This window comes from Ixodes scapularis, unplaced genomic scaffold (genome assembly GCF_016920785.2).
Source record: "Ixodes scapularis isolate PalLabHiFi unplaced genomic scaffold, ASM1692078v2 PGA_scaffold12__126_contigs__length_90152505, whole genome shotgun sequence".
NCBI lineage: Eukaryota > Metazoa > Arthropoda > Arachnida > Ixodida > Ixodidae > Ixodes > Ixodes scapularis.
The window spans coordinates 76060497-76084426 of NW_024609838.1; the positions used below are offsets into that span (position 1 = coordinate 76060497).

Sequence of the window (23930 nt, forward strand, 5' to 3'; positions counted from 1 at the left end):
TGACGCCGGTCAGGCCGGAAACGGGCGCCTAAGAGCTGCACTCTAAAACAAGCTGCTGTCTTCTCCACAAATGCAACATAATTAGGTGAGCTGCAATCCCACGTACACTGTAAGACATCAGTTTTAAAAGTAAAATATTGTGCTGTATTAAATCAAATGCCTTACCAGAGTCCTTTAACACACAGCTTGTCACAAAACTTCCCGTAACACTATGGGAGAGCTCGGTACGCGACCATGCGTGGTGTAGCATCGACAAGGGGGCTAGCCGCCAATGCAGCCAGCACTGCTAGGAATCTTGCAATTAGAAAGTGGGATCGTAATTTTGAATACTTTCTAAATGAAGTACAAATAGATTGTGGTGATGGGTCACCGCACTGGCAGTGTTCCTTGCAAGCGCCTTCATCTCTGTACGCTCGGTCAACTGTTCCAACTCGCTTTTCTGCAAAAATCTCCAAAATAATATCAATCTTCATTCCTTCTTGCTTCAAAACAAATTCTCAATACCACTATCACCATCAAAGTTCAGCGCCACGAGTAGCAATATCAAGTAGAGGCATTGCAAACACATATGCTGATTTGTAAAGTTATTTTATTAGAGATTAATAAAGAATGATGAGTGCTTGTATACAGTGATCAATTTCGGTGTAACAAAATGTGGGTGTATGAGAAACATTTTTTTTAAAACAGCTCATCACTGCGAATTCGGGGTAGTTCACTGAAACTGGGGCAAACAAACAAAATACCCCGTCTGAAACAGTAGTACCCTTGGCGGCAGCTCTTGACCCTGTGCCAAACTTTGAGCGAAGTTTTGTCATCAGTAGTGTATTTAAGGGCTCTGGCCTTACTAAGATTAAGAAAAGACCAAGCGTGAATTCGTCTGTTTTCTACATGGGTTAAAATATTGACCTTTATATCCAGAAGAGCTAAAGTAAAAAAACTCAAAAACTATATATATGTTTGACAAAACAAATGGTTTAAAGTTTTGTCCCAAAGAAAAATTTGCCCAGCGTATATATATATATATATATATATATATATATATATATATATATACCGGGTGTTTTTGCGAAGACTTTCAAAAATCCTAAAAATTAGGGCGATTGAAAAAAGAAGAAACTCTCTTCGGGAACAAACTACGAGCCACGGCGGACGTCAGGAATTGCCAAAAACCTACTAATTAGCCAGATAATTAATTACAACTTGTTAATTAACTTTTTTAATTAGGGGAAATAGACATATGGTTCCAATTAGAAAGTTGCTGAGCGTTATTGAAAACCACTAAATCAGTCATTTTCAGAAAGACTTTGAGCGCGTGAGACGAGTAGTAGCGCACTAAAGTTACCACTCGTGGAGCAGGCACAAGGCTAGCGGTTGCGGTAAGGCGCCCGTGCGATTTTTCCGCCTCTTACCTAGCCCCAGCCTTGTACCTGCTCCACGAGTGGTAAGTTTAGTGCGCTATTACTCTTCTCAAGCGCTTAAAGTCTTTCTGAAAATGACTGATTTAGTGGTTTTCGATAACGCTCAGCAACTTTCTAATTGGAATCATATGTCTAGTTCCACTAATTAAAAAGTTAATTAACAAGTTTTAATTAATTATCTGGCTAATTAGTAGGTTTTTGGCAATTCCTGACGTCCGCTGTGGCTGGTGGTTTGTTCCCGAAGAGAGTTTCTCCTTTTTTCAATCGCCCTAATTTTTAGGATTTTTGAAAGTCTTCGCAAAAACACCCGGTATATATTTTCTTTTAAAAGTTTTCGAGACACAACTCACCTCTTCTGCACAAGATTTGAAGTTAAATTGCACTTTTAAAAGATTAATGTAAACCACAAACACCACAAAAAAGCATCAGCATGTATGGACAACTGCACATGCGTGGTGCATAAGTCAATACTCTTGCAGGATGTACACATCGCGACACTGTTAGCGCGAACACGGCATCGGCGCATTTTCGCATTTTGCTTTTAAATAGTAATACCGAGCACCAAATTTTATTGTTTACACTATGGAACTAAATGAGCTCTTTCCGTAGCAATAATAAATTGCATGACATCCCTTGGTTTCAAACAGAAAAACTGAAAAAACCGACGATCGCTTGTTCGCGCTAACAGTGTCGCGCTCTGTACGTGCAAACAAAGTTTGCTTTCCACATATGCCTTACTTAATTGAGTCGCCAATCCAATGTGAGCAGCAATTTAGAGAGCTAAGTATCCAATCTATGCCGATCAGTGGATTGCAATGTGTGTGTAAAAAAAAAAAAAAAAAAACATAGCCAAGTTGCATTTAAACTAGTGTCAGTGAGTGAAATGTGTTGAGATTGCCTAGACGAGCCAGATAAGCTTTCATCCATTGGTGTCCAAAAATCCACGTCTGAAGTTCATTTTCGAAACAAATCGAAGGGTGTTAGTATTCAGAGCTTGCCACTTGCTAGAGGTTGGAACGGAGTTTTCACATGGCGTGAATTGGAAATACCGATTTTGAAGCAGTTCTGGGTTTTGGAGATCTTTAGTATTGTATTGCATCGATTCTCCTGCAACTGAAATTAAGTTACAGATTCAATTGTATAAACTCACACCAAAACCATTAGGCAACACTCCCCCACTCAAGCACTGCCCATTCACAAATCCAGTTACCTAGAGAATATTAATCTATGCTTTCCCATCTGCTGCCATGTGATCAGATGTCACCTGGCAGTAGGCCTGTCAATTTTGCCAGCTGCGCTAATATGGCATTCACTTCACATCCATTTTTTTTTTTCTTCTCAGCATATATCCGTGCGCAGTATGCAATGGCATCTGGAACTTCTAAAGCAAGCTCGCAGGATTTTTATGCTTGTTTTCAGCGATGTATAGGGTGCAACACAGTTAAGAGGAACAAGTGCTTAATAGTTGTTTTTTTGCTTGTTTTCCAACTAAAATTTAATATATGTAACCAAAACAACCAGTTTGGTGGAAATGGCTCGTCCTGTACACCAAAATGGATGGTAAAATTTAGTGTTTGTTAACACCCTGCCTGAAGAAAATGCGAAAAAGTGCAGGAGTCATGTTGATGTCAAGTGTGACAGATTTGTACCTGTCCAGGATGACTATAGCCTAGCAGAGTATGTCTTTTTGTCCAACACAATTTTTAATTAACGTAGACATCTCATTGATGACAAAACTAACAGAAATAACTCGACGGTTAAAATCTGCGTCCAAAGCACATTTTCGTTTGAAACATATTAGAACACTGCTTGGAAATTTAATTAAAAAGAACAAGTACTAAAAATTGAAACGAGGATCCCCAATCAAATGCCTGAATGCTGCTTTTTTTGAAGGACTAAAATTATCTCAAATAAATGCCGAAGGAAATAAGAAAAGCATCTTCGCGAGAATATATACCGTAAAATACCGGGGAAGCGCCCACCCTGCTTTCACTGAAAACTGGTTTAGTCTAGAAATGTGCATGTGTCCGGACAACTTGGGTCAGAATTCCCAAGTTTTGGAAATGTGAATAGTGGGTGTTTCCACACTATTTTCAGTCATATATGTATATATATATATATATATATATATATATATATATATATATATGTATGTATCTATAAAAACATAGCAGAGTTGCTTCTAAAGTGTTAGTGAATGAACTCTTATGCTCACATTCTGCAGGAGATGTTTTTGAAAGCAGTCGTTTCACGGCTAACTTTTGGCATGCATTACCAGTATTCAAAAAAAGAAAAATAACTGTGAGCTGTCAAAGTTTAAATGGCATTTTTGTACTAAAACAGATGGCCAATTTAAAAAGAACCATCTAAAGCCAACCAACTACAAAAAATCCTAAAAAGAGTAAAAAATCATTCGAAGTAATTAAAGTGCTATCCAACGATCTGAACAAATTGCCAACTTAAACCAGTTAGGCCAGATGCCAAAAGCAAGTTGCTCCTAATCGCCACTGTCTTTCCAAGTAAGCTACCGCTCCGCTAAAAGCCGTCTACAACTGCAGACACCAACACGCTCCCAAAGAAACATAGCAAAGACAAGTCATGCGTCCCATCCTGCCGGCAACCAATTTGGGGTGCCGGGACCTCCAATGAAACTCAATTGGACGAAGTGGCTTCCTGCCCGGGCCTCCTCTGCCATTGGCCACTGAGGCGGAAATTTTTCGTGATGATTTGGAACAGTCATTGCAGCAATGTGCACATGCATGTCGGTGTCAAAAGAGGCTGATGATGCTAAACCGTGCTTCCACCTAATAAACATAGCAGATATGGACATGCACAAAGAAAACTGAAGGAAGATAATCTATGGTTCAGTCACAGCCACGACTTTGAGGTCCCATAGTTTACTGAACTATTTGTTGTTCTGGAAACGGCACTCTATAAACACTTCATTGTTGACTACGCACAATGGAAAGTTTTGCTAGCTCTAATCTCTCGTCAATTTTGCGACACGCACATTAGCCATGGTATTCCATCTCAAGTTCCTTTTAAAATTATGCTTTCGTTATGCAAATGGTGACGACGATTTATTTTGAGTCTCACAAATACTGACATTGTGATCACTAAGTTCCTTCAGACTTAAATGGCCCATAGTTTGGACTAGTACATTCATTGAAAGATACCTCCTAATTTATATGCTATAGTACCATTTTTTGAGACGTTTTGTGTTTGTCCCCTTTTTCATCCGTCGTCTCCGTTTTTTTTTTTTTTCTTAAAAAATGTGTAACATCAACGAGCTCGCCTGTTTACTTACTCTTTCTTAGATCTCATCTGACATCTTATGTATATGTGATTCTGTGAAAAAGCAAATTGAACATTATTCCTATAATAAAATAATTTTTCCGAATACCAAGTGGTTTACCACGTGCCCCAAAAAAGCTTGAAGGCCCAAACAGCCCCATCCCACTGCAGCTCATTGGGTGGGCCACTTGGACAGGCGAAATTCATTAGGCAACTAATGATCGAAAGTCACTACCATATAAAACGCGGCCATGAAACTTTTATCAGTTGAATCTACACAAAGCCCCCACGGCGTCTCCCACGCTTGCGCTCTTATAATCGCCGAACCCTGTGCTACTACAAGTGTGGGCGAAAATGGCCGTCAGCCAAGATCGGCAGGCGTCGCCACCCGTCGATAGTGATTGGCTCATCGTCCACCGGTTATTTTTGATCGGCTACCGATCCACAACGGCCGCCGACGACGACGCTAGATGGCACACTACCCTGGAAGATTAAAAGTTTAAGATTAAAGTTTAATTATCCATACCAACTCGCTCGTCCTTACCCTGGAAGTTTATATCTCTTTATTTTTTTTCTCGCTTTCATATGCAAAACGAGTTTCTAATTTTATGCACAGCCTTTCCAAGAAAAGAGAAAAGCGGTTGTCCGTGAAGCAGACGACCTCCCGCGAAGCAGACGATCTCGTTTTTGCACAGCGTGCGTCCGTCCGGCTTGGGTCACACGCGAAGAGACCAGCGTCGCGCGGAGCAGACCGTCTATGAGACTCGCGAAGGCGCCCGCGTAAACGTTCCGGGTCCGGTGTATATATTATGGACCGCCTCCACCTCCGCTCTGATAAGAACAGCCGACAAAGAAAAAAAGACAAGAAACAACAAGCCATTCCGGCCGTCGTAGCGGCCGGATACGGCCCGAGCGCAAACGCGTTGCCGCGGTCGCTCGACGGAGTCCGTCGGAATTGTGCTTACGGGTTTCCGCTTCGCTTCCCCTGATAATGGAAGTCTCAAACGAACCGGGGAAGAGTTTCGCCAAATTTTCTTCTTTTTCGGCTCTTCTTGAAGACGGCACGGCAATTTCAAGTCCATTTTGGGGGCAGCGCCGCTCCGCCCCCACCGGAGTTTACGGGCTCGCGCGCAGCAATCAAAGTGCACACCAATTAAATTTTTTGTACCTCGTTAGTTTGATTCTAGCGAGGGCTTTTATATTTGCGTACTTCGATCGCTGTTCAGAAGAGAAAATATGAGAACTACAGCTTTACCTTCAACTATACGGATGCGCGAAATGTGGACCAAAAACCGTTTTTAAACGAGTTGAAAACCGCGCGCGGCCGTGACAAATCAATCATGACTTTTGTTGAATACGTCGGCCGTCGCGTCTCAAAAGGCGACGGGACGCGTCAAACGCTGGCATACAACAATTCGTTCAGCCGTGCCAAGACTCACAAACCGGACACTCCGCTATGTATGATCAACGGACGGACTCACCTTCATCAAACGTTCACCTCCAAGAAGCCGTCCCGCGTAGCATTTTCTCGGTTGCGAAGTCGATCACTCCTTCGGCAGCGTCGACAGAAGAATAGTACAGACTTTAAAAATCAAACAAGTAAACTTCCAGCGTCGAGATCCTCGAACGCGACGCTGGAGCTCCAGTGGTCCCCCGCGAGGAACGAACTGACGCACACTGTGTGTGTGTCACGCGAGCGATTCAAAACTTCTCCACTTCTCATTAACAAACTTCACACACGCTCCGCCCGCCCTCTTTCACAGAAAAAGTGAAAAAAGCTCTGGCGCGCGTTGCAAGGGTGAGAGAAAGAACAAAGAACAAACTTCAAATTATACAAAAAAAAAAAAAAAAAAAAAAAAACAGGAGGAAGTTACATTCCGCAGAAACGCCTTACTAACTTTTATTAGTATGTTAAAATTAAGTTTTATTTCGTTAAAATATATTTTATTAAGCTGATTGTTTTTTCATTAGCTTGTTATTTTATTAGTTGATTTAATATCAAACGGACATATACTGCGGAGCTGACCGTCCCCGTTTTGTTTTGACATGGCGAAGTGTGGGGTTTCGAATTGACACTTTTGGAGCTTTTGCGACTTTAAAACGGCGAAATCAGCATGGAGGTACGTACTTCCTGTCATTTACGTGAAAAGTTTAGGTATTGCCGTCTATTTACTTTGGCCTGTGTCTTTTTTACTGTCTGTCGTGGCCTCGCAGAGAGAAGAGAAGGCGCTCGACATAGCGCTGGACGCTATGATCAGCCGCACTCAAGACCTGAAAAACTCCATCGCGAGCTTCATAGTCAAGCTCGAGACAGAGTACGAGACCCTGCAGTGGTAAGGACATGCTACGCTTGGCTGGATCCGTCGTCTTTTTATACGATATTTATGCTATATGTAAGAAGCACTCGTCCAACCCCGCCAAGGGCCGGTGTTTCGCACAGCCGGGCTCCAGCGCTCGCCCGTTGCGTTCCGTCGTGCCTCGACTGCGCGTGCAGGCTCGAGCCTTGCGAGACGTCATAAGGTGAAATAGAGTATAGAGCAGACTTCGGACAGAAAAGTTCCAGATTCGTCTGCGACTATGGGGAAATCAAAACGCGGCTGCCGAAACGTGCCAGGATGCCGAGCCTATGGACCCTAGTTTCTTCTCATAGTATGGGGTCTACTTACTGCTATGACCCTATATTTAAGTGGACCTTTCACCGGACAAGGTCAGAACCAGCTCGCATTCGTAGGCTGCTGAGACCGGCAATCTTGATGATGTGGAACGAAACGCAGAAGGTTCAAGTAGCAAATAAGCGTGCGGTTTTCCTCACCCTGCTGAAGGAAGATACAGATTAGTTGTGTGAAGTGAATAAAAGGTTTGTTGCGTTTCTACTGCTTGAACATGCGGACAACGGGTATTGTGGACTGCTGAAGGTGAAGAGACGATGGAATGTATGCTTCTGAAATGCACGGCGTTTCGTCCAGTCCCCCCTAAGGGGGTAACGGGTATGGCGGAAACGCTGAGTTTTATGGGTGAGGATAGAAGAATGGAGGAGAAAAAAAAGATAACGATCACAAAGAAGAAGTTATACCCCTGCCACGTGGTAAAATCTAATGTCAGTTTCATAGACTGATGTTATCTGATCGGCCAATCGGCGCCAATCAGTGCATGTGCGACGTCTGTAGTCGGGATCACAAGCACATTTGCCAATCACCTAATGTCAGTCTATGAAACTGACGTTAAATTTTACCGTGTGACAGCAGTCTAAGATTGGCGGACAAAGTCCTAACGAAGCGTAACATCGCACCAAATTGGTGTTTTAGACCAAGGGTCTCCGAATCCCGGCCCACAGGCCAGAGGCCTTCCCACCGGTCTGTGGCTAGCCGCGGTCATTGCAGTGACGCCCGGCCTATGGCTATTTCCAGCATGCCCATTGATACCGGCATAAAAATAAGAGCGTACGAAGAAACGGCGCTGCGACGCTCATCAAAATTCTTTTGATCCGTTCTGACTTTTTATCCCGCTCATAGTTTCGTCACGTTTCTTGCACATTGTCATCACTGGCATCTCAATTCTTAGTCCCCTGCTTTATGTCTGCATAATTATCTTGAAATTATTTTGCATTTTCCTGGGTTATAAGTTTTGCGTATTGCTATAATCATTCCTCCCATTTCAATTAGTTTTCTGCTGTTTGCAAATATGCCGACGACCGTAAATGCCTTGATTTATGCCAGGCGAGGTTTCTGGGCTACAGCTTATTATATGTCATAATTAGCTAAATATTAAATTATACTATACATTGGACTATATAACTCACAAGTCATGTTTTTCACACATAAATTTTCTCTTATTACACCTTTTCTTTTTAAATTTTTGTATTAAAAAGCTTTTGTCTATTTTATTATTATTTTTTTAGTTACTTTTTTTTATTTTCTGGCCCTCGAGGTTGCGACAGACACCTAGTTTGACCCCTCAGCCATAAAGTTTGGAGATCCCTGGGTTAGACGATGAAGTGAGATACGGAACTTGGAGCAAAATTTGAAGGGGAGGAATGTAAATGTTTCTGGGGCAGTTTGATGCCTTAGCTCCATGTTCCAGAAAAGCAAGCCAAGCCACCGAATGAACGAAGAAAACATATTTTTGTTGTCGTTTCGTGGTAAGTCATCCATCAGTCATCTTGGGTAAGTCTTTATTTTGAACTCTTTTTGTTCACGTTTCGCTCATCGAAAAGCAAAGCAAAAGAGCCAAAACACGCACTTTGTCTCGGCACTCTGCCGTCTCTTTCCGCACGATGAAGTCCGTCTGCTGTGGTTACCGAGTGTTGATAAACACACACATATGCAGCTTCCAAGTTCAGCTACAGCCACACCATTTTCTTAATGCCAACGCAGCGAGGCTGGCTTGGGCTCTGAGCTAGGCTTTTATACAAACTGCACTATGCGCAGCCATTACTCTGTTCAATCTGCTCGGGGAAAATTTATGGTAATATGAGGCACAATCATGCACCAACCTGTTCGGAACCCCCGCAGGTTCTCCAGGCGACCACTGTTTACTGTCAGCAATTCCCTCCACAACAGTATGTACCACTTTGGCTAGAATTGCTGCGTTCACTTTGGCAGATGGCATTTGGACGATGGCATCTGCCGTTTCCGGCTTCAAACGCCGTGTTCATGCATCCCTTTGTAAAGAAGACTCCTTGTTGCCACGGTGGCACTGATCATTGCAGACGACCTTTGTTGTGTGGAAGAAGACAGCGGGGTGGTGAGATCGGGTGCATACTTGGGCTCTTTCGCCTTGCTTTTTTAATGGGTGGAACTTGAACAAAAGGAGTTTGAAATTAGGACTTAACGCAGACGCAGTCGATTTTCTTCGGCGCCTAACGTTTTGATGAGCCTCACACAAGAAGTATGGTTTTAGTTCGCAATTTGGACGAAGTTCGTTATACTACAACACGTTGCTAAACTACTGACGTGCCATTTCTAGGTTAAGTGGCGCAAGCGACCGTCCGATGCAAAAAGTGTGGCGACCGCCGTCCATCCGTCCATAAAGCGAGGAAGTTGTTTTCCCCCGCATGACCTCGACCCTTTGCAGGCCCTCCGTGCTGGACAGCTTTGCCCTCCTGTCGGGCCAGCTGAACACCCTCCTGAAGGTGCTGAGGAACGACAAGACGCCGCCGCTTCGGAATCGCATCCTCCTGCCGCTGCTCCTCAACCCGGAGAGGGACGAGGAGCTTGCGGTGAGCGCGCAACAGGCTCTTCCTTGTCTGGGGATGGAGCGCGCCAAACTCTGGCGGTTCGGCCCTTTCGTTGCGTTACCTGCCCAGACGTCTGCCTGGGACGGCAAAGGGGTTCTAAAATGGCATTATAAGATAGAAGAATGACAGGAAAGTCCTTCTTTTGTCCTACTTCTGGCACGAGCTTGCTGCCTTCAATAATGCTTGGGTACCACGTGCAACCAAAGCACGGCGCTACATGGCGAGCACGCGCCGGAGGCCAGACATTGGAGAACGATGCCCTGTCGTTCTCACCCTATTAGTGACGGATTGCACCCGTTACGGAGCCCAAAATACAGAAAGATGGAATGCAGACCTCAGGTGAACGCTCGTTCACAACCACGAGTTGTGACCAAGTGCTCGCGACTTCCAGTTGTGAACGAGCGCTTTTTTGTTGTTTACACTTTTTTAGTCCCCGTCTTTTGTGCCCTTTTTAAATTACGAATATCCGAAATTAAGGTAAATTATTGAGTGGCCCACGTGCAACCTAGGTGCGCTTTAGTTGATTGTTACTTCTGTGTGTTCTGCCGTGCCATATTGCGTCATGTTATGCTATTACGCAGGCATTTACGACCACCATTATGGTCATCGTCGACACTTCATCCATGAGCCTTGTGTTTCTGTTGTCGCCACCTAGCGTTTTTTTTTTTGTGTGGGCAACTACTTTGTCAGTGTCACCTGTACTTGCAAGCTGAACTGTAAAGGTTACTTTTAAATGATAATTAAAGGGGCCCTGCAAGGACCTTTTTACTGTTTTTTAATTTGCACCGCACCTGAGCGTACTGAACGTAGTAACTTAGTGAAACTTTTCTTTTCGCGAAATTCGCTTTATTTTAAAAGTTGTGGCAATTTAGAATTACAAAAACAAGCAAAAAATAACCTCCTTCATGACGTCGTAGGTCCTGGCTTGAGTGGCCGTGAACCAGAGGAAGAGTCGTGAGCTCATCGAGCGCTCACGGCCGCCGCACTCCGTGTCGACGGCGCCAGAGGGCGCCACTAAACCATGTTTTGGATAGGCTGTATGCAGCGGGCAGCCAAAGCGGCTTTCATTGCGTTTGCTGCGCGATTAAACAGTAATTCGGCATGACACTTCATTAGCCACAAACGACAGCAAACACGGGGTAAAGATCAGTTCAGAATGGGAGCCACTTCGCGCTGCCATACCGCATAACGGCCAAACCGCAAGACAGAGCCTCTCGCCGAAGGCCTGTGAACGTTGATTTCGTCACTATTCTTGCCCTGGACTAGCACCGCAATCACAAAGTCACTAAACGCTTGTGCTTGATTGAGAAACACTGCATTCAGTACAGAACATAGTTTTCTTCCTGCTCTGGACACGTCTTAGGATGAGCAAAATGAGTCGTGACAATAAATTTGAGGGATGTATTTTTGCCCACAAAATTGTATTTAATTACAATTGTATTTAAAATACCCACGCTTTAGTATTTAAATACACACGTCAAATACATTACCCAATTTGTAATTAAACACAAATGCAAAATACACAAAGTATTTGAAATACTGCCCATCCCTGGAGACAGCTATGTCGAGAATGTAGAAGAGAAACCTTCTTGTACCCTTGGAATGAGAAGCGTGCTGGTAAGGGTAATATAAACAAAGGGGAGAACATAAAAGACAAGGATGGACAAGACACTTTTGCATTATCGGAAAGGATGCTAACAGCTGACCTTGGCGGTCGACACCTCCCATTCCTTTGTTGTACTGTTGTACAACTTGAGCCTTCAGCCCTGGCTCGTTTCCCTTGTGCCATCTCTTTCCAGTGTCCATAATGTCAGCTGCACTGTAGCACGCTTTTTATCCTGCCGTTGAATAGCCATGATGCCATGTGAGAACAAAGTCTTGCACTCCTCCATGGCCTACTTCAAGTCCTTTTAATGCTTTTGGCATATTATTCCTGTTAGTCCCATCTGTTTGCATGTCAACTGATCCATTCTTCTTGACAGCTATGAGGAGGTGTAGTGAGGAATACCAGTCATCTAAATAAATGGTATGTCCATCACCAAGATGCTCTCCGAGAACGTCGATGACGATAGCTTCACTGCACGGCATTGAAAAGGTTGCATCTGACTTTGTGTCTTTGCCTGCGTGTATGGAAAGGTTCATGCAGTATCCGCTAGAGGATTCACGGAGCTTATAAAATTTGATGCCGAAACGAGGTTGCTTTAAAGGATTGAATTGCAGATAAGCCAGGCGTCCACAGAACCTCATCAACCTCTCGTTCACTGCGACGTTTTCGTGTGCAGGATAGGAACTTGCAGATGTTCTTGGAATGTGATCAATTACCAGCAGTCTTGCACGCGTTACTGAAAAAAAGTAACCAATATCTAACTGTTCCCAGTAGTATAGTCCCATCAAGACCACCTATGTCCACTTCTAAACCCCGCTGTTTCAAAGCAGCAAGAATGCGTGGGACCGTTGCCTCTAGATGATTATGTTAACTCTATGCCGCAAGCAAGGATGGGAGGTCGTACGACTCGCCTTTTATCCGACGACACTCGCAGAAGTTGACGGAGAATCGCATCCAGTTCTTCAACCACGAGGTGGTGCCGGACTACCTCCGCACCAAGCCAGACCCGGAAATAGAGGCGGCCGAGCTGCAGGTCACCTCCAAGGCCAGCCTCCTGTCCTTGGATACTGCCCAGGTACGTCGCTCACACGGCACGCGCCAGGTCTTCAGACCGGAGATGTCGGATCAAATGACCAATGTGGTAGGGATGGTCACGTGACCTCGAAAAGGAATCTCCCTTATGTCTGTCAGCCAGTGTTCCGCTACAAAATTTTTTTTTTTCATTCGGGGCTAAAACAGAAACGTTTTAGGTTTTGGCAAAACTTTGGCTGACGTTTTAAAGGGGCACTAAAGTGGTTTATGAGATTGCCTATATATGGTCATTACTCAATCTATGACCTCTCAGAATTCTAAATAATTCTGGATTAAATTAATATGCCTCCAATTTCCCCGTTAAAGAAATGAAAGCCGTTTACAACTCCCTGTAACACCGAATTAGAGCGCAGCTCTTGAGGAGGAGGGAAGAGTACTGAGGGGGAGGTATACCCCTCCTCGTTACCTCGTGATCCTGCCTGCTACTACTCCTCCTCTCCTCCCTCCTGCCCCCTCCCCCTCCACCCCCTCCTTCCCGGGGTCACGTGACCTCGGAGGGGGGGGGGGGGGGGGTCACGTGACCTCACGGTTACGCCGACACCGCTCAAGCCAGAAACGGGCGCCTAAGAGCTGCGATCTAAAACAAGGTTAAAGGTTATGACATTCCAGTTTTTCTGCTATTCAGTGTGGAAACCAGAGGGTGCCATCGGCCGTGCGACAGCCAATCGCGAGCGATTGCTTTTCTCGCTGTTGGTCGGGCCCCCTTGCCGTGCAGGAAGCGATCGCTCACGATTGGCTGTCGCACGTCCATTGGCGCCTGTTTTTGTGCCGAAATATATTAAAAAAAAACAGGTCGCAATTTTTTTATTTTGTTTTTAATAGGGAAACCAAATGCATATCAATCTAATCTCCAATTTCTTAGAATGTTTAGAGACTAAATCACGCTGAGGGGAGCTGCAGCAAAACATTGACAGTCATCAGTATTTATACATTTTTCATCATGCACTACATATCCACCCCTAAGTACGTCTACAAAATATCTCATCAAAACATTAAGTTTCTTACGAGAAAACAAATTTTGAATTTTACGCATGCACCCCCAAGTGACTTTCCGCCGCTACGCCGGCGACAACGAGCAGCGGCAGCACCGACGTCGGATGTTTTAAAAGTCCGAAGTCTGTGATGTAAACGTTCCCTCCTCCACTGCATGGTGCATTGCAGTGATAGTGAGCGTCTGGGGATTGACTGCACAACAAAGAAACACAGCAGAGCGACATCCCATTGGTTTCCGCAAAGAAACACAGCAGAGCGACATCCCATTGGTTTCCGACCAAGAAGTCTTTGCGACGGAAGTGAGTCCAAGCAGTTCGACGAGCCGCTTTATTGCCCCTTTAAGACTTGGCCGTGAAAAAGCTAAGTGCCTTGGTGTAATGTTGGTTGTCGGCCTGAGGCCTTCAGGATCCTTCTTTTCAACTTAAACACATGCAACAGTGCAGGCAACCAATTTGTTACTTCAAGGTCTATAGTGTATGCGTCATATGATGAACAAGGTCCACGATGCATCGTCATTGTTACTTTCACCCGTCGTAAGACACGTTTCGCGAGTGACAAATGCGTCCGATGCCGATTCCACTTGCAGAAGCAGATCGCAGCACTGAACAAGGCAGCCAACACCATTCTGGACGGGGTCAAGAACCTTCAGGAGAACTGGGAGAGCAACTCAGGTTTGTGGACAAAGAGGTCTTGGGTTTGGCAGAAGGAGTGACAACTGGGTCAGCTGGTACTGATTCATAAGAGAAAACAGAGCGCTCACTCTCAACTGAAGGTTTCTTTTCACAAACCGCGAACCATAAACATCATGCCTTTTGTCAGGTCGTCACACTTCGGGTTTTGGGAGAGGACGTCGAACGATGTCGCCCGTTTTGTCTCGAGTCGCCTCGTCCTGGACCACGACACTAAAGCATTTCGGTTGTGGAGCTTGCCATACACGCGGCACAACTGAGAGCGCTTAATACCGTGTCCGAGCTTTTGTGGCATTTTATTGTTGCATCGTGCGCGAGTGATGGTGCAATACAAGCGTCTGTCAATGGCGGTAAAAAGCGACTGACAGGACTAAAAAAACGAACAAAATAAATATGCAGTCATTTCAGCTTTTATGTTGTCATTTTTTTCTCGTGGCATCCCGGACCAAGCTGAGAGAGAGTCATGACGCTCAATTAAGACAGGACGTAAAAGTATTCGCTTTAAAAGGCGAGGTGCGCTGCAAAACTTAAACACTTGCTTTTCGAGGTGCAATGATGGGAGCATACCTAGACAAACTTGACGCGAGCCAAACGCCTGATTGCCTCCTGCCAAATGGCTCGCAAATTCTTATTGTGTAGGTGTCTTCTCGGGTATTTAAACCATGGTCTGAATCATGACGGTTGCATGAATCATGACGGTTGCGTAAAAGCAGCGGGGCCGCTTTTACGGGACTTTACATCTTTATTGAGCATCAACATGCGCAAAGAAAGAAATCAAGCCAAATCGACCAAAATTGTTGATATGGGATGCTAGGCTTGGGCCAGTCCCGCTGCGCAAACAAGCATCCGCACAGCGCTTCCGAAGGCGCATACTTGCCGCAGTTGTTTGCTGCAAACTACGTCAGTTGATGGGATCTTCCTCTAAACACCTCCGTAAACTCAAAACAACCCGTGCTTACAAAAATTAACGAGCTCAACGAGCTGAGCTCGTTGAGCAGTCTGCAGATGACGGCAGCCATGTTTGTTAACGTTTCAAATAGAAGCGCGGGAAGCAATCTCGGGATACATTTCAAAGCAGTAATGACTCCATCTTGATTAGTTGCTTCTTAGACATAAAAAAAATAATAGATTAAAATATTAATACGCCACGGAAATACAAATTTACAACCAACCTTTCACGCATCAATCATCTCACCAGCCAATGAGAGATGTAAGCACGGGGCGGGGTTTAGTAGGCTGTGACCTCCACATTCTTCGCCTACATTGCATCTATACTCCGCGACAGCTTTTCTTGGCAATGCAGTGGAAGGTAGAGGCCCGCGTCCCCTCTCCCATTTTGAGTGTACGCAGGCTCTCCTCCTCCCCCATTTCAGGGGGAGAGGAGGAGAGCCCGCGCACACTCATCGACGTGCATCACATTAATATTGCTAAAAAAAAAAATTTATTTTTCGTGCTATAAGATGTTTTTTTTACAGCTGTTAAGGGCTAGCTTCCCCAGGATCGTGTCCGGTACCAAACAAATGTCAACACCCGTGGCCGACACAATACTCTTGTTGTCGCTGTCGCTCATAGATGGCGGCGTCTGTCCAGAGTGCTGTGTTTGCCGGTTGTCTGCTTGCCACCATTGCTCATTGATTGCAGCAACATTTCTTCGGTGGAAGAAGAGCAAGAACGGAATGAGCGGTGATGTGCGCAGCAGCGCGAATGGTTTTGCAATTGCCGTGAGGTTGCTATCGCTTCAAGTTCCACTTCGTCGAGCGCTTCAGATTCTCTTGCGAAAGCAGAGCATGTCGCTCGCCTGGAAAGCCACCGCCGAGAACAGAGGCTACAGCTCCACTGCTCTTCATTCTTCACCAGAGTGGAAAGGCTGAAAGCTTTTTTGTTAATATATGTGTCCCTCGAGACCAGGCGTGGCCAAACCGCAGCTCTTTACTGGTCCAAGTGTGGCTCGCGGATCCCTCGTAAGGGGACCCCCCCCCCCCCCCCCCCCTTCTCCTCACCTCTTGCTCGCGGTTTGGCAGCCTTGTACCCCCATACATACAGTCGTACAGCCTGTGCCCCCATACGTACAGTCAGACTCTGAACAAAATTTAAGTTTCCCTTCCCCCCCTCCACGGCTCTTAGAAGTTTCGTGATTTCGTTTGCGGCTTTTAGGGCAGGTCAGCCTGGCCACCCCTGCTCTAGACGAAAACATTATTTTTTCATTGCAGTGTCCCTTTAATCACACACATTCAACTGCTTATGACTGAGTGTCTTACAATCTCTTGTGATCTCTTACAATGAGAACACACTGGGACCATCCGTAGGTTAATTGTAAAACACGTGTCATTTCAGTATGTTTCCTATTTTGGTCGCGCATCTTTTTTCGCTCGGAAAATCTCTTGACAATGTTAGAAACGACCATTTCTCGTAGATAGTGGTACATTTCATCTGGAAAACACTGCATAGCGTTCACTCTAGAGGAGTGCAGTTCCAGGGACGCCTCATAGATGGCGTCGGCCAGTGGGTTTTCTCGTCGTAAGAAATAGCGAGAACCGGTTGTAAGGAAAGACGAGTGTGTGAATGGGCCTTTACGGTGAAAGAACGATGTTCGAAAAATGAGGAAATACCGTATTTACCCGAAAAGAGGTTGACCACAAAAATAGGTCGATTCCTACTGATTAAACCCACCGACCAGAAAAATAAATAATTTGAATATAAGTCGACCCACATTTTTAAAAGGACGACAGACAATTTTAACGAAACACACCTTTATTAATTGCATGCGTCGCTAGGCCTGACTACTCGCTGCCACAATCTCCATCATCGTCCGAACTTCCAGACAAGTCATAGTCGTCGGACGTTTCGCAGGCGTCCTCAGCACCCCAGATGACATCGTCTTCGGTGCCGTCGAGTGCATTCGATATGCAACATTTTTTGAAAGCGGTCTGAACGATGGTCGCTGGCAGTTCCTCCCACACGTCTTTGACCCAAGATGCGACTTCGCTACACGAAGCCTTCTTCCGGCGCCCCGTTGGAGTCATGGTAGCGTCGTCCCTTGCCAGCCACTCTTTGCAGAGGACTGTGACGCGGTCCTTGAATGGCTTGTTTACGGCGACGTCCAAGGGTTGAAGTCATACTGCCTTCTTCACCCCTGGGCAAATGTGGCCCCTAAACGAGTCCAGGACCAGCATCTTGGGGAAATTCAGGTCTACTCCCGGGGCGCTTCATCCATACAATTTGAACCACTCTCTAACCATCTCTTCATTCATAAAACCCTTCTCGTTTGCCCGGATGATTATCTTCTCTGGGAAGACTTCTTTTGGGATTGTCTTTCAGTGGAACACGATATAGGGCGGAAGCTTCCGTCCGTCGGCTGTGCAGCAGAGTATCAAAAGTAAATCAGGTATGCTCGGGTCTTGTTGTCAACAAGCGGACATCCTTGGTTCTTTTTGTTGTCACCGTGGTGCGGCTTGGCATTTCAAAGTATACTGAGGTCTGGTCGGCATTCCCAAGCTGGCCAAGAAGGTAGTCTTTCTCATGTCTCAGCTTGATAACGTACCGCTGGAATTCCACCAGTTGCTCCTCAGAGTTGGCCGACGAAGAGAGAGTCCATTGCGTCGCATAAACTTCCGCACCCACCCCCTACTCGCTTTAAATGTCGATCGGCTGATCCCATCTCGTTGGTCCAACTCTCAAGCTTTGGTCTGAATATCCTTGCAAGACACCTGAGCCCTTTAGTGCACTTGTCTTCCACGTGAAGCCTCAGTTCTTTTTCGAGGGCATCATGCCTTCCGGTTGTTGGGCCACGAAACGCACGACGCTGCCCAGAACAGGCAAAAAGATTGTCTTATTGTTTCTGCCAGCCTCTGATGAGCTTTTCATTCACATTTTAATTTCGTTGAGCGGCGCAGTTGTTGGAGCTCTGAGCGAAGTGGATAACTCGCCGCTTGAAATCAGCGGTGCAGCTCGTCCGCTTGGTCATCGTTGGAAGCAACGTGCAACGATACAGGAGCGGAGAACGACACGGACAGAGACACAATTGCAATATGGCGGCAGCGGACAAAAGAAGTTTTGCAAAACGTAACGAAACGACGCTCACACAGCCACGAGGTAATTTCGTACTTTGCTTCTGCTCTTTTCTGCAACGTGGCGCCACTGTACGTCCCAGTGCCACTCGCTTCATGTGCTCCGCTCTGCCGCAGACGGGTAATCGGGTTTAGCGGCAAGAGACTTCTAATGCTTGCTTCTTGCCGTAATTTTATTCTTTTATTTTTGCTTTTCTGTGTCTAGACCCTCGGTACGAAGAGAATGCGCCTCAAATATGTGTTTACAGACATACAGAGCAGCCGGCAGAGTGGCGGGCGCGAGGGAGGAACTCCGTTCGCTTGATCGGCTTGCTTTTTTTACGATTATAGGTCGAGATTTTTTAGTCGCGAATATAAGTGGACCCTTCATTTTGGAAGATATTTCTGGTAAAAAAAGGTTGACCTATTTTCGAATAAATACGGTATGCTCGAACTGGAAGCGTGTCAGGGCTAGCTGATGGGTGACACCACAAAGTGTGCTGCCAAAGAAAACGAAATCAAATAGACATTTCGGTGAATTTTTTAGTGGCATCTCGAGCGGTTTGGGGACGCCGATGCCAAATGGCTCCCGTGGTGCACGGGGAGGTAAAGGTGCATGCCGAATGTGGCAAATGGTGAGCGCCGACGTCGGTGGTCCCGAGAGAAAGGAGGCGAAAGAGAGCGACAAAAAAAAGGCAAGAGAAAGTGGACGAAAAGTTTGGCGCGTTCATCGTACTGCGACGAGCTGGGGTGTTTGGGCGCTCATCAACTTAATTTACTTTCATGCAATGTGCGACACCGGTGCTTTTGTGCGAAATGAAGCTAGAACACAACCATGTGCAGACCTTGGCAGTGGTGTTTTAACTTTTCCTTGCGCGTACCAAAGCGTCGCCAGCAATATAAGCCCACAGGGACTGCTGACGTCCACGTCCGTGCCCTCTACACCATTACATCAGCTCTGCTTGTGCTGCAGGTCAGCGGGGCACCATAGCGCAGACGTCGTCCCTGCAGGACACCAATGCGCTGATTGCAGCGCTGAGCGTGGGGAAGGGCCTGCGACCTTCTCTCGGCTCGCCCAAGAGCCAGTCCCCGCTGCCGCAGGTGTCCGGGCAACAGCGGGGAGGCAAGGCCTTCGCCAGTAAGACGTTCCTCCTCTACCCGTACTGCGCCTCGCAAACGCCTCTCCGACCGATCCGTTCGGTGTCCCGTTTCTCCCGCGCGTCGAAAGTAGTCCCCGAGCGGCAACAAACGACGCCGCATACGCCGGAGTGTCACGCCGTCAAGTGTCGCCATCTTGACGGTTGGACGTATGAGTTCTGGAAGAAGGCGAGAAAGGACATGAGTGTCGAGGCGTCCCAACTCCCGGTTGCCGAGGCTTCTGGGGACTGGTCGGGCTGGAGATCTACCCGCAGATGAACGGGCGTCTGCTTCCGCGACACCGCCACAATGGCGGCCGGCAATGATGCGACACCTTTCTGACGTCGTAGGGCGGAAATCGAGGGACCACTTTTGACGACGCAGGAAACGCGCCGGTCAGAGACGCGTTGCGGGTGTTATAGTAGTAGCGTTCTTCGCAATGTTGGGACTACGAGAGAGGCTCCACCGTAAATATGGTACCGTATTTTCTGGACTGTTCACGACTCCAGTGAACTATAGCTAGTCAGGCAAAATGGCAGACGAACCGAGGTCGTTTTCGTCGTTCAGCATGCGGACCGCCATCAATTTCTTGCACTGCAGCGTAAAATCGGTGTTACATATGAGAGCAAAGCGATTTTTTGGCGATAGTGTCATTCCTAAAGTGCGTAGAAATGACACGGCAGAAGCATAAAAATAATTACTGGAGACAATGTTTGTTTCTATGCTGCCTACGAGAATGAAGCAGCGATTGCAGACAAGAGTCGAAATGACGTCTTATCCCGAGCTTCTCAGTGTTGCCGCTATGCGGCTTCGGTTTCGCTGCAGTCGCCAATATTCTACGAAGTGTACTTACTTAAGAGTTGCAATTTTTCGCCATGCGGACTATCTGTAGGGTGTGGACTATACGAGGACTTGTTTTAATGTGAAAGCATTAACTGGTCCCGTGGAGCGAAGCCGGCGTTATCTGATGTTTGTAGCAGCGAAAAACGGCACCTAAATACCCATTGGCTGCGCTAAATGGCACCTAAATTCCCATTGGCTGAGCAAAACGGCACGTCAAACATACTCCTCCTAATTTGTCCGGCAGTGCCTTCTCTGGAGCACAATAAGCGCTTCTTTACTCCAGTAAAAGTTAATGCGGATTTGTCTGGACGGGGGCAAGCCAGTGCTGGTGGGCATCTCTGCTGTAGACGACGGCCAGTACTGTACAGTGTAGACCACTTACAACGTAACCGCTTATAGTGTGGGACCGGGTATAACGCGGTTTTTTTAAACCACCGGTTCGCCTCCCATAGAACTCCATGTAATTACATACCGCTTAAAATGCAGGCGCGCGAAGGGAAATACCGGTTATAGTGCGGTTTCTAGAACAGCCCGCCGACCGCGCCGGCGACCGGAGCAGCGAGCACGCTTCCCTGTGTAACACTAGATAACGGCGCTGACGGCGCGAGCCAGCGCGAGCCGCAAGCGGCACTCGCGGGGCAAGGAGGTTGCTCGAAGAAGCGGGAAGAAGCAAAGAGAGAGGCTTCAGTTGCCATAGCGACGGAGGGACGCACGCATGTGTCGTTCACGTGCGTGCATCCCTCCGCTGCGTTGGAAAACAACCGCAACGACAGACCAAAAGCAAACAAGCAAAATTTAAATGAACCAATCGCAGGTCGAGGAGACCAATCGCAAGTCGAGGAGAAGTGTTCGCGCGCGTTGCATGCCGGTCGCAGGCCGGCTGCTTCTATCCGCAAACATGGCGTCGGTTGTGGTCGTCGTAGAGGGCGTGGTGGAAGCTCATCATTCCGCGTAAAAGCGCTATCCTTGACTGTGAATTTTCGTTGTGTGTCGCTATGATAACCCAGCACGTATTAGAAAGGAAGATCCACCTACTCGTGCGGCGATGTCATGGCGGTGCTTTCAAGACGGCAGAAACGCCCGTGTCGTCGTGTTTGTTTACTTCGACTACAGTGGTGATTTCTAAGCATTTGTGTCCTCGAACATCGCCCGGATTTCTTATTTGGCGCATTTCATGCGTGTGCTCAAGTTGAAGGTATTACTGGCGCGTACCGTGTGAAGGATGCGAATTTTCACGCGTTTTCATTTCCGGAGAAAAGTGACTAGGGTTAGCAATCCTGAACGCTCGCAACGTCCGTCCGCAACCCGCGATGCCGTTAAAAGGCTGCGCCAGGCAAAAGCCGCTCATTTCTTTCAAAATGTATGACACACTTGAGACAGAACTGTACTTGTCTGGTGAAATAAAGACTTTCCTCAAACTAAGCTTTATTTTTCATCTAGCATAAAATAAATTCTTTTACAAAGGTAAGTTGTCTCAAGGCATGTGTTTCGGCCTGAAAAACTGATGTTTTGGTTGTAGCGCGGTACCGCTTATAGTGCGGATTTTCGCGACTCCCGCGACATACGTTATATGCGGTCTACACTGTACCACTGCCTGCCTGGTGTCTTCGACGTGCATCACGCAGCATCGAACCGGCGTGCAGTAGTGGCTGTGCACGTTGGTGCGACACTTGTCCAGATCGGGCAGGGATGACCTGGGACCCGCGGGTTCCGTAGCACGAGCTTTCGCTTCCCGGGCTTTCTAGCTGCGGTGCGCAAACACGGTTGACCACCTTAACGTTTCATGATGCTCGCATCTTATCCCAACCATTAGCACTACATTCTGGCATAGATTTCAACGATGCAGAGTCCATTTTTGTCATCTCCCGTAACATCACCATTGTCGTCCGATGTCTCTGGTGCGGAAACTCCGCCGTTTTCAACCCCGGTAAATATTTTCGCCCCGGATGTCGCCGATCGCGGCAGTGGGCAAATTTTTCAAAGTACCGGCTAATTCTCAAAGCCAAAACTTGTCAATTCGTTTCTTACTTTCTGCGTCAGTGCATTTCTCCTACTTGAACTGCCTAAGGGTCTGCAGTGTCGTTAGATAAACCGATAAAATAGAAATGTACTTGTAGCCGTTTAAATGCATATGGCTCGAGAATTCAGACAGAATGGGTAGAAGGTATTTCGACAGTAATAGGTTGCTGCGACAGGTGACACCGCCAGTCATCCGTTCTCGCTCTTGGTATTTGCTCGCTCCGATTGTTAAGCCTCGTCTCCTTCGTGGGCTTTAGCCGCGGCCTCGGACGCATTTTTGACTATACTGGCATAGGTACCAGCTACTGAACTCGTGTCTCAAAGCGTCGGAAAAGCCGAAAGACCTTTTTCAACAGCCGGCGAGATTTTGAGGCAAGTACGGATATTTCCCCATGCTCGGTGTTGACATTTTTACGCTATGTCGTTAAAGCTAGCATCGCTTGCGGAGCGCTCTAATGCCGTCAAGGCCGGTCGTGCGAGTGCGGGACCTCATTTGGTGTCGCCTCTGCACGCGAGCATGCAAGAATGGGACGCGAGACGTAGGCATGGGGCAGCATCGCTATAGAAGCTACGCTTGTCTCGATATTGTAGCACAAAATAGCCGATGCCGAGCATGGGTTCTGAAACAGGGTTCTTAGGAACCCAGTTTGAGAAGTTTAAACACCAGAAACACCTAAAGATTGACATTGCGTGACCTTCCCACGCGTAAAAAGCAGCGCACGGCATCTTCTCGTTAATTGGACCACCCTCTCGATGCAGTGCACCCTGGCGGAAAGATGCCAAGCACCATCAAGACCAACATCAAGTCAGCGGGGGCCAGTCATCCCTACGGGAGGTGAACCCGGCAATAAAGCGGACGAGTCCAAACCGTGCACTTGGCGTCGCCACGGCCCGCTCTTCCCACTGCCACGTCCCTAGCCTGCTGCTGCACCTTTTTCTCCTGCTCTGCAATGCCACCTTTGTGTCACATTGGGGAATTTTACTTTGCGTCGCAGAACGCTCGGTCTTCACCAAAGTGTTACAGTGCTCGACGAAACGAAATAGACCTTCAGAGTATGGGGCCTTGAAACTGCACACGCTTCGCTCGAGGAGCGAGGTGCCGAGTTGGCGTGCATTGAACACAATGATAAACGAGAGCCAAAGGCACCGCAGAAGAAAACGGACAGGACATCCTCTTTCTTCCTTTCTTTTGTATATTTAGTCGCGAGTCGGCGCTCGTCCCATCTGTTTTCTTCTGCAGTGTCTCTTGTGCACTGTTCATCGCCGTGTTCACAAGAGGAGCGTATACATTTATACCAATGTTGAAAACGGTAATTGCCCTCGATGGTTAAGGTCTCGCGCGGCGATCGTGGGTTTAAACGGGAAATGTTTCCGGGCCATTGGTTTTTGACCAGACCTGGCAGGTCCCAAAACGTTTCCCGTTTGAACCCACAATCGCCACGCGAGACCTTAACTGTCGAGGGCAAGTACTGTTTCTAATATTATAACTCGCGAGAGCTTGTTTTTTTCTCCCAAGTCACTTGTGTTATATAGCATATGCAGCTAGCATGAACAGTT

At 46.8% G+C, this 23930-nt stretch overlaps 2 protein-coding genes across 2 annotated transcripts in view; one reads left to right on the forward strand and one right to left on the reverse strand.

Moving 5' to 3' along the window:
* The window catches only part of LOC8037845 (FYN-binding protein 1), a 57772-nt gene extending 51229 nt beyond the window's left edge, over window positions 1-6543 (reverse strand). Inside the window, exon 1 of the mRNA XM_029987738.3 lies at window positions 6194-6543. Within this exon, the coding sequence (XP_029843598.2) occupies window positions 6194-6199 (6 nt within the window). The 5' untranslated portion in view covers window positions 6200-6543. The remainder of the gene's footprint in view (window positions 1-6193) is intronic.
* A 198-nt stretch (window positions 6544-6741) lies between these two features.
* Window positions 6742-23247, forward strand: LOC8037844 (mediator of RNA polymerase II transcription subunit 8). Its single transcript, XM_029987739.3, has 7 exons — window positions 6742-6832; window positions 6927-7045; window positions 9786-9930; window positions 12489-12629; window positions 14226-14310; window positions 19348-19512; window positions 23133-23247. The coding sequence occupies exons 1-7, from the start codon at window positions 6827-6829 to the stop codon at window positions 23210-23212; spliced, it is 741 nt and encodes a 246-aa protein (XP_029843599.1). The 5' UTR covers window positions 6742-6826; the 3' UTR covers window positions 23213-23247.
* The last annotated feature ends 683 nt before the right edge of the window (window positions 23248-23930 follow it).

Bases quoted from the DNA above. Each gene is read 5' to 3' on its own strand.
- LOC8037844 (XM_029987739.3), top strand. The intron at 7,046-9,785 runs GTAAGGACATGC...GACCCTTTGCAG, and splicing joins GAGTACGAGACCCTGCAGTG to GCCCTCCGTGCTGGACAGCT. The intron at 14,311-19,347 runs GTTTGTGGACAA...CTTGTGCTGCAG, and splicing joins GAACTGGGAGAGCAACTCAG to GTCAGCGGGGCACCATAGCG.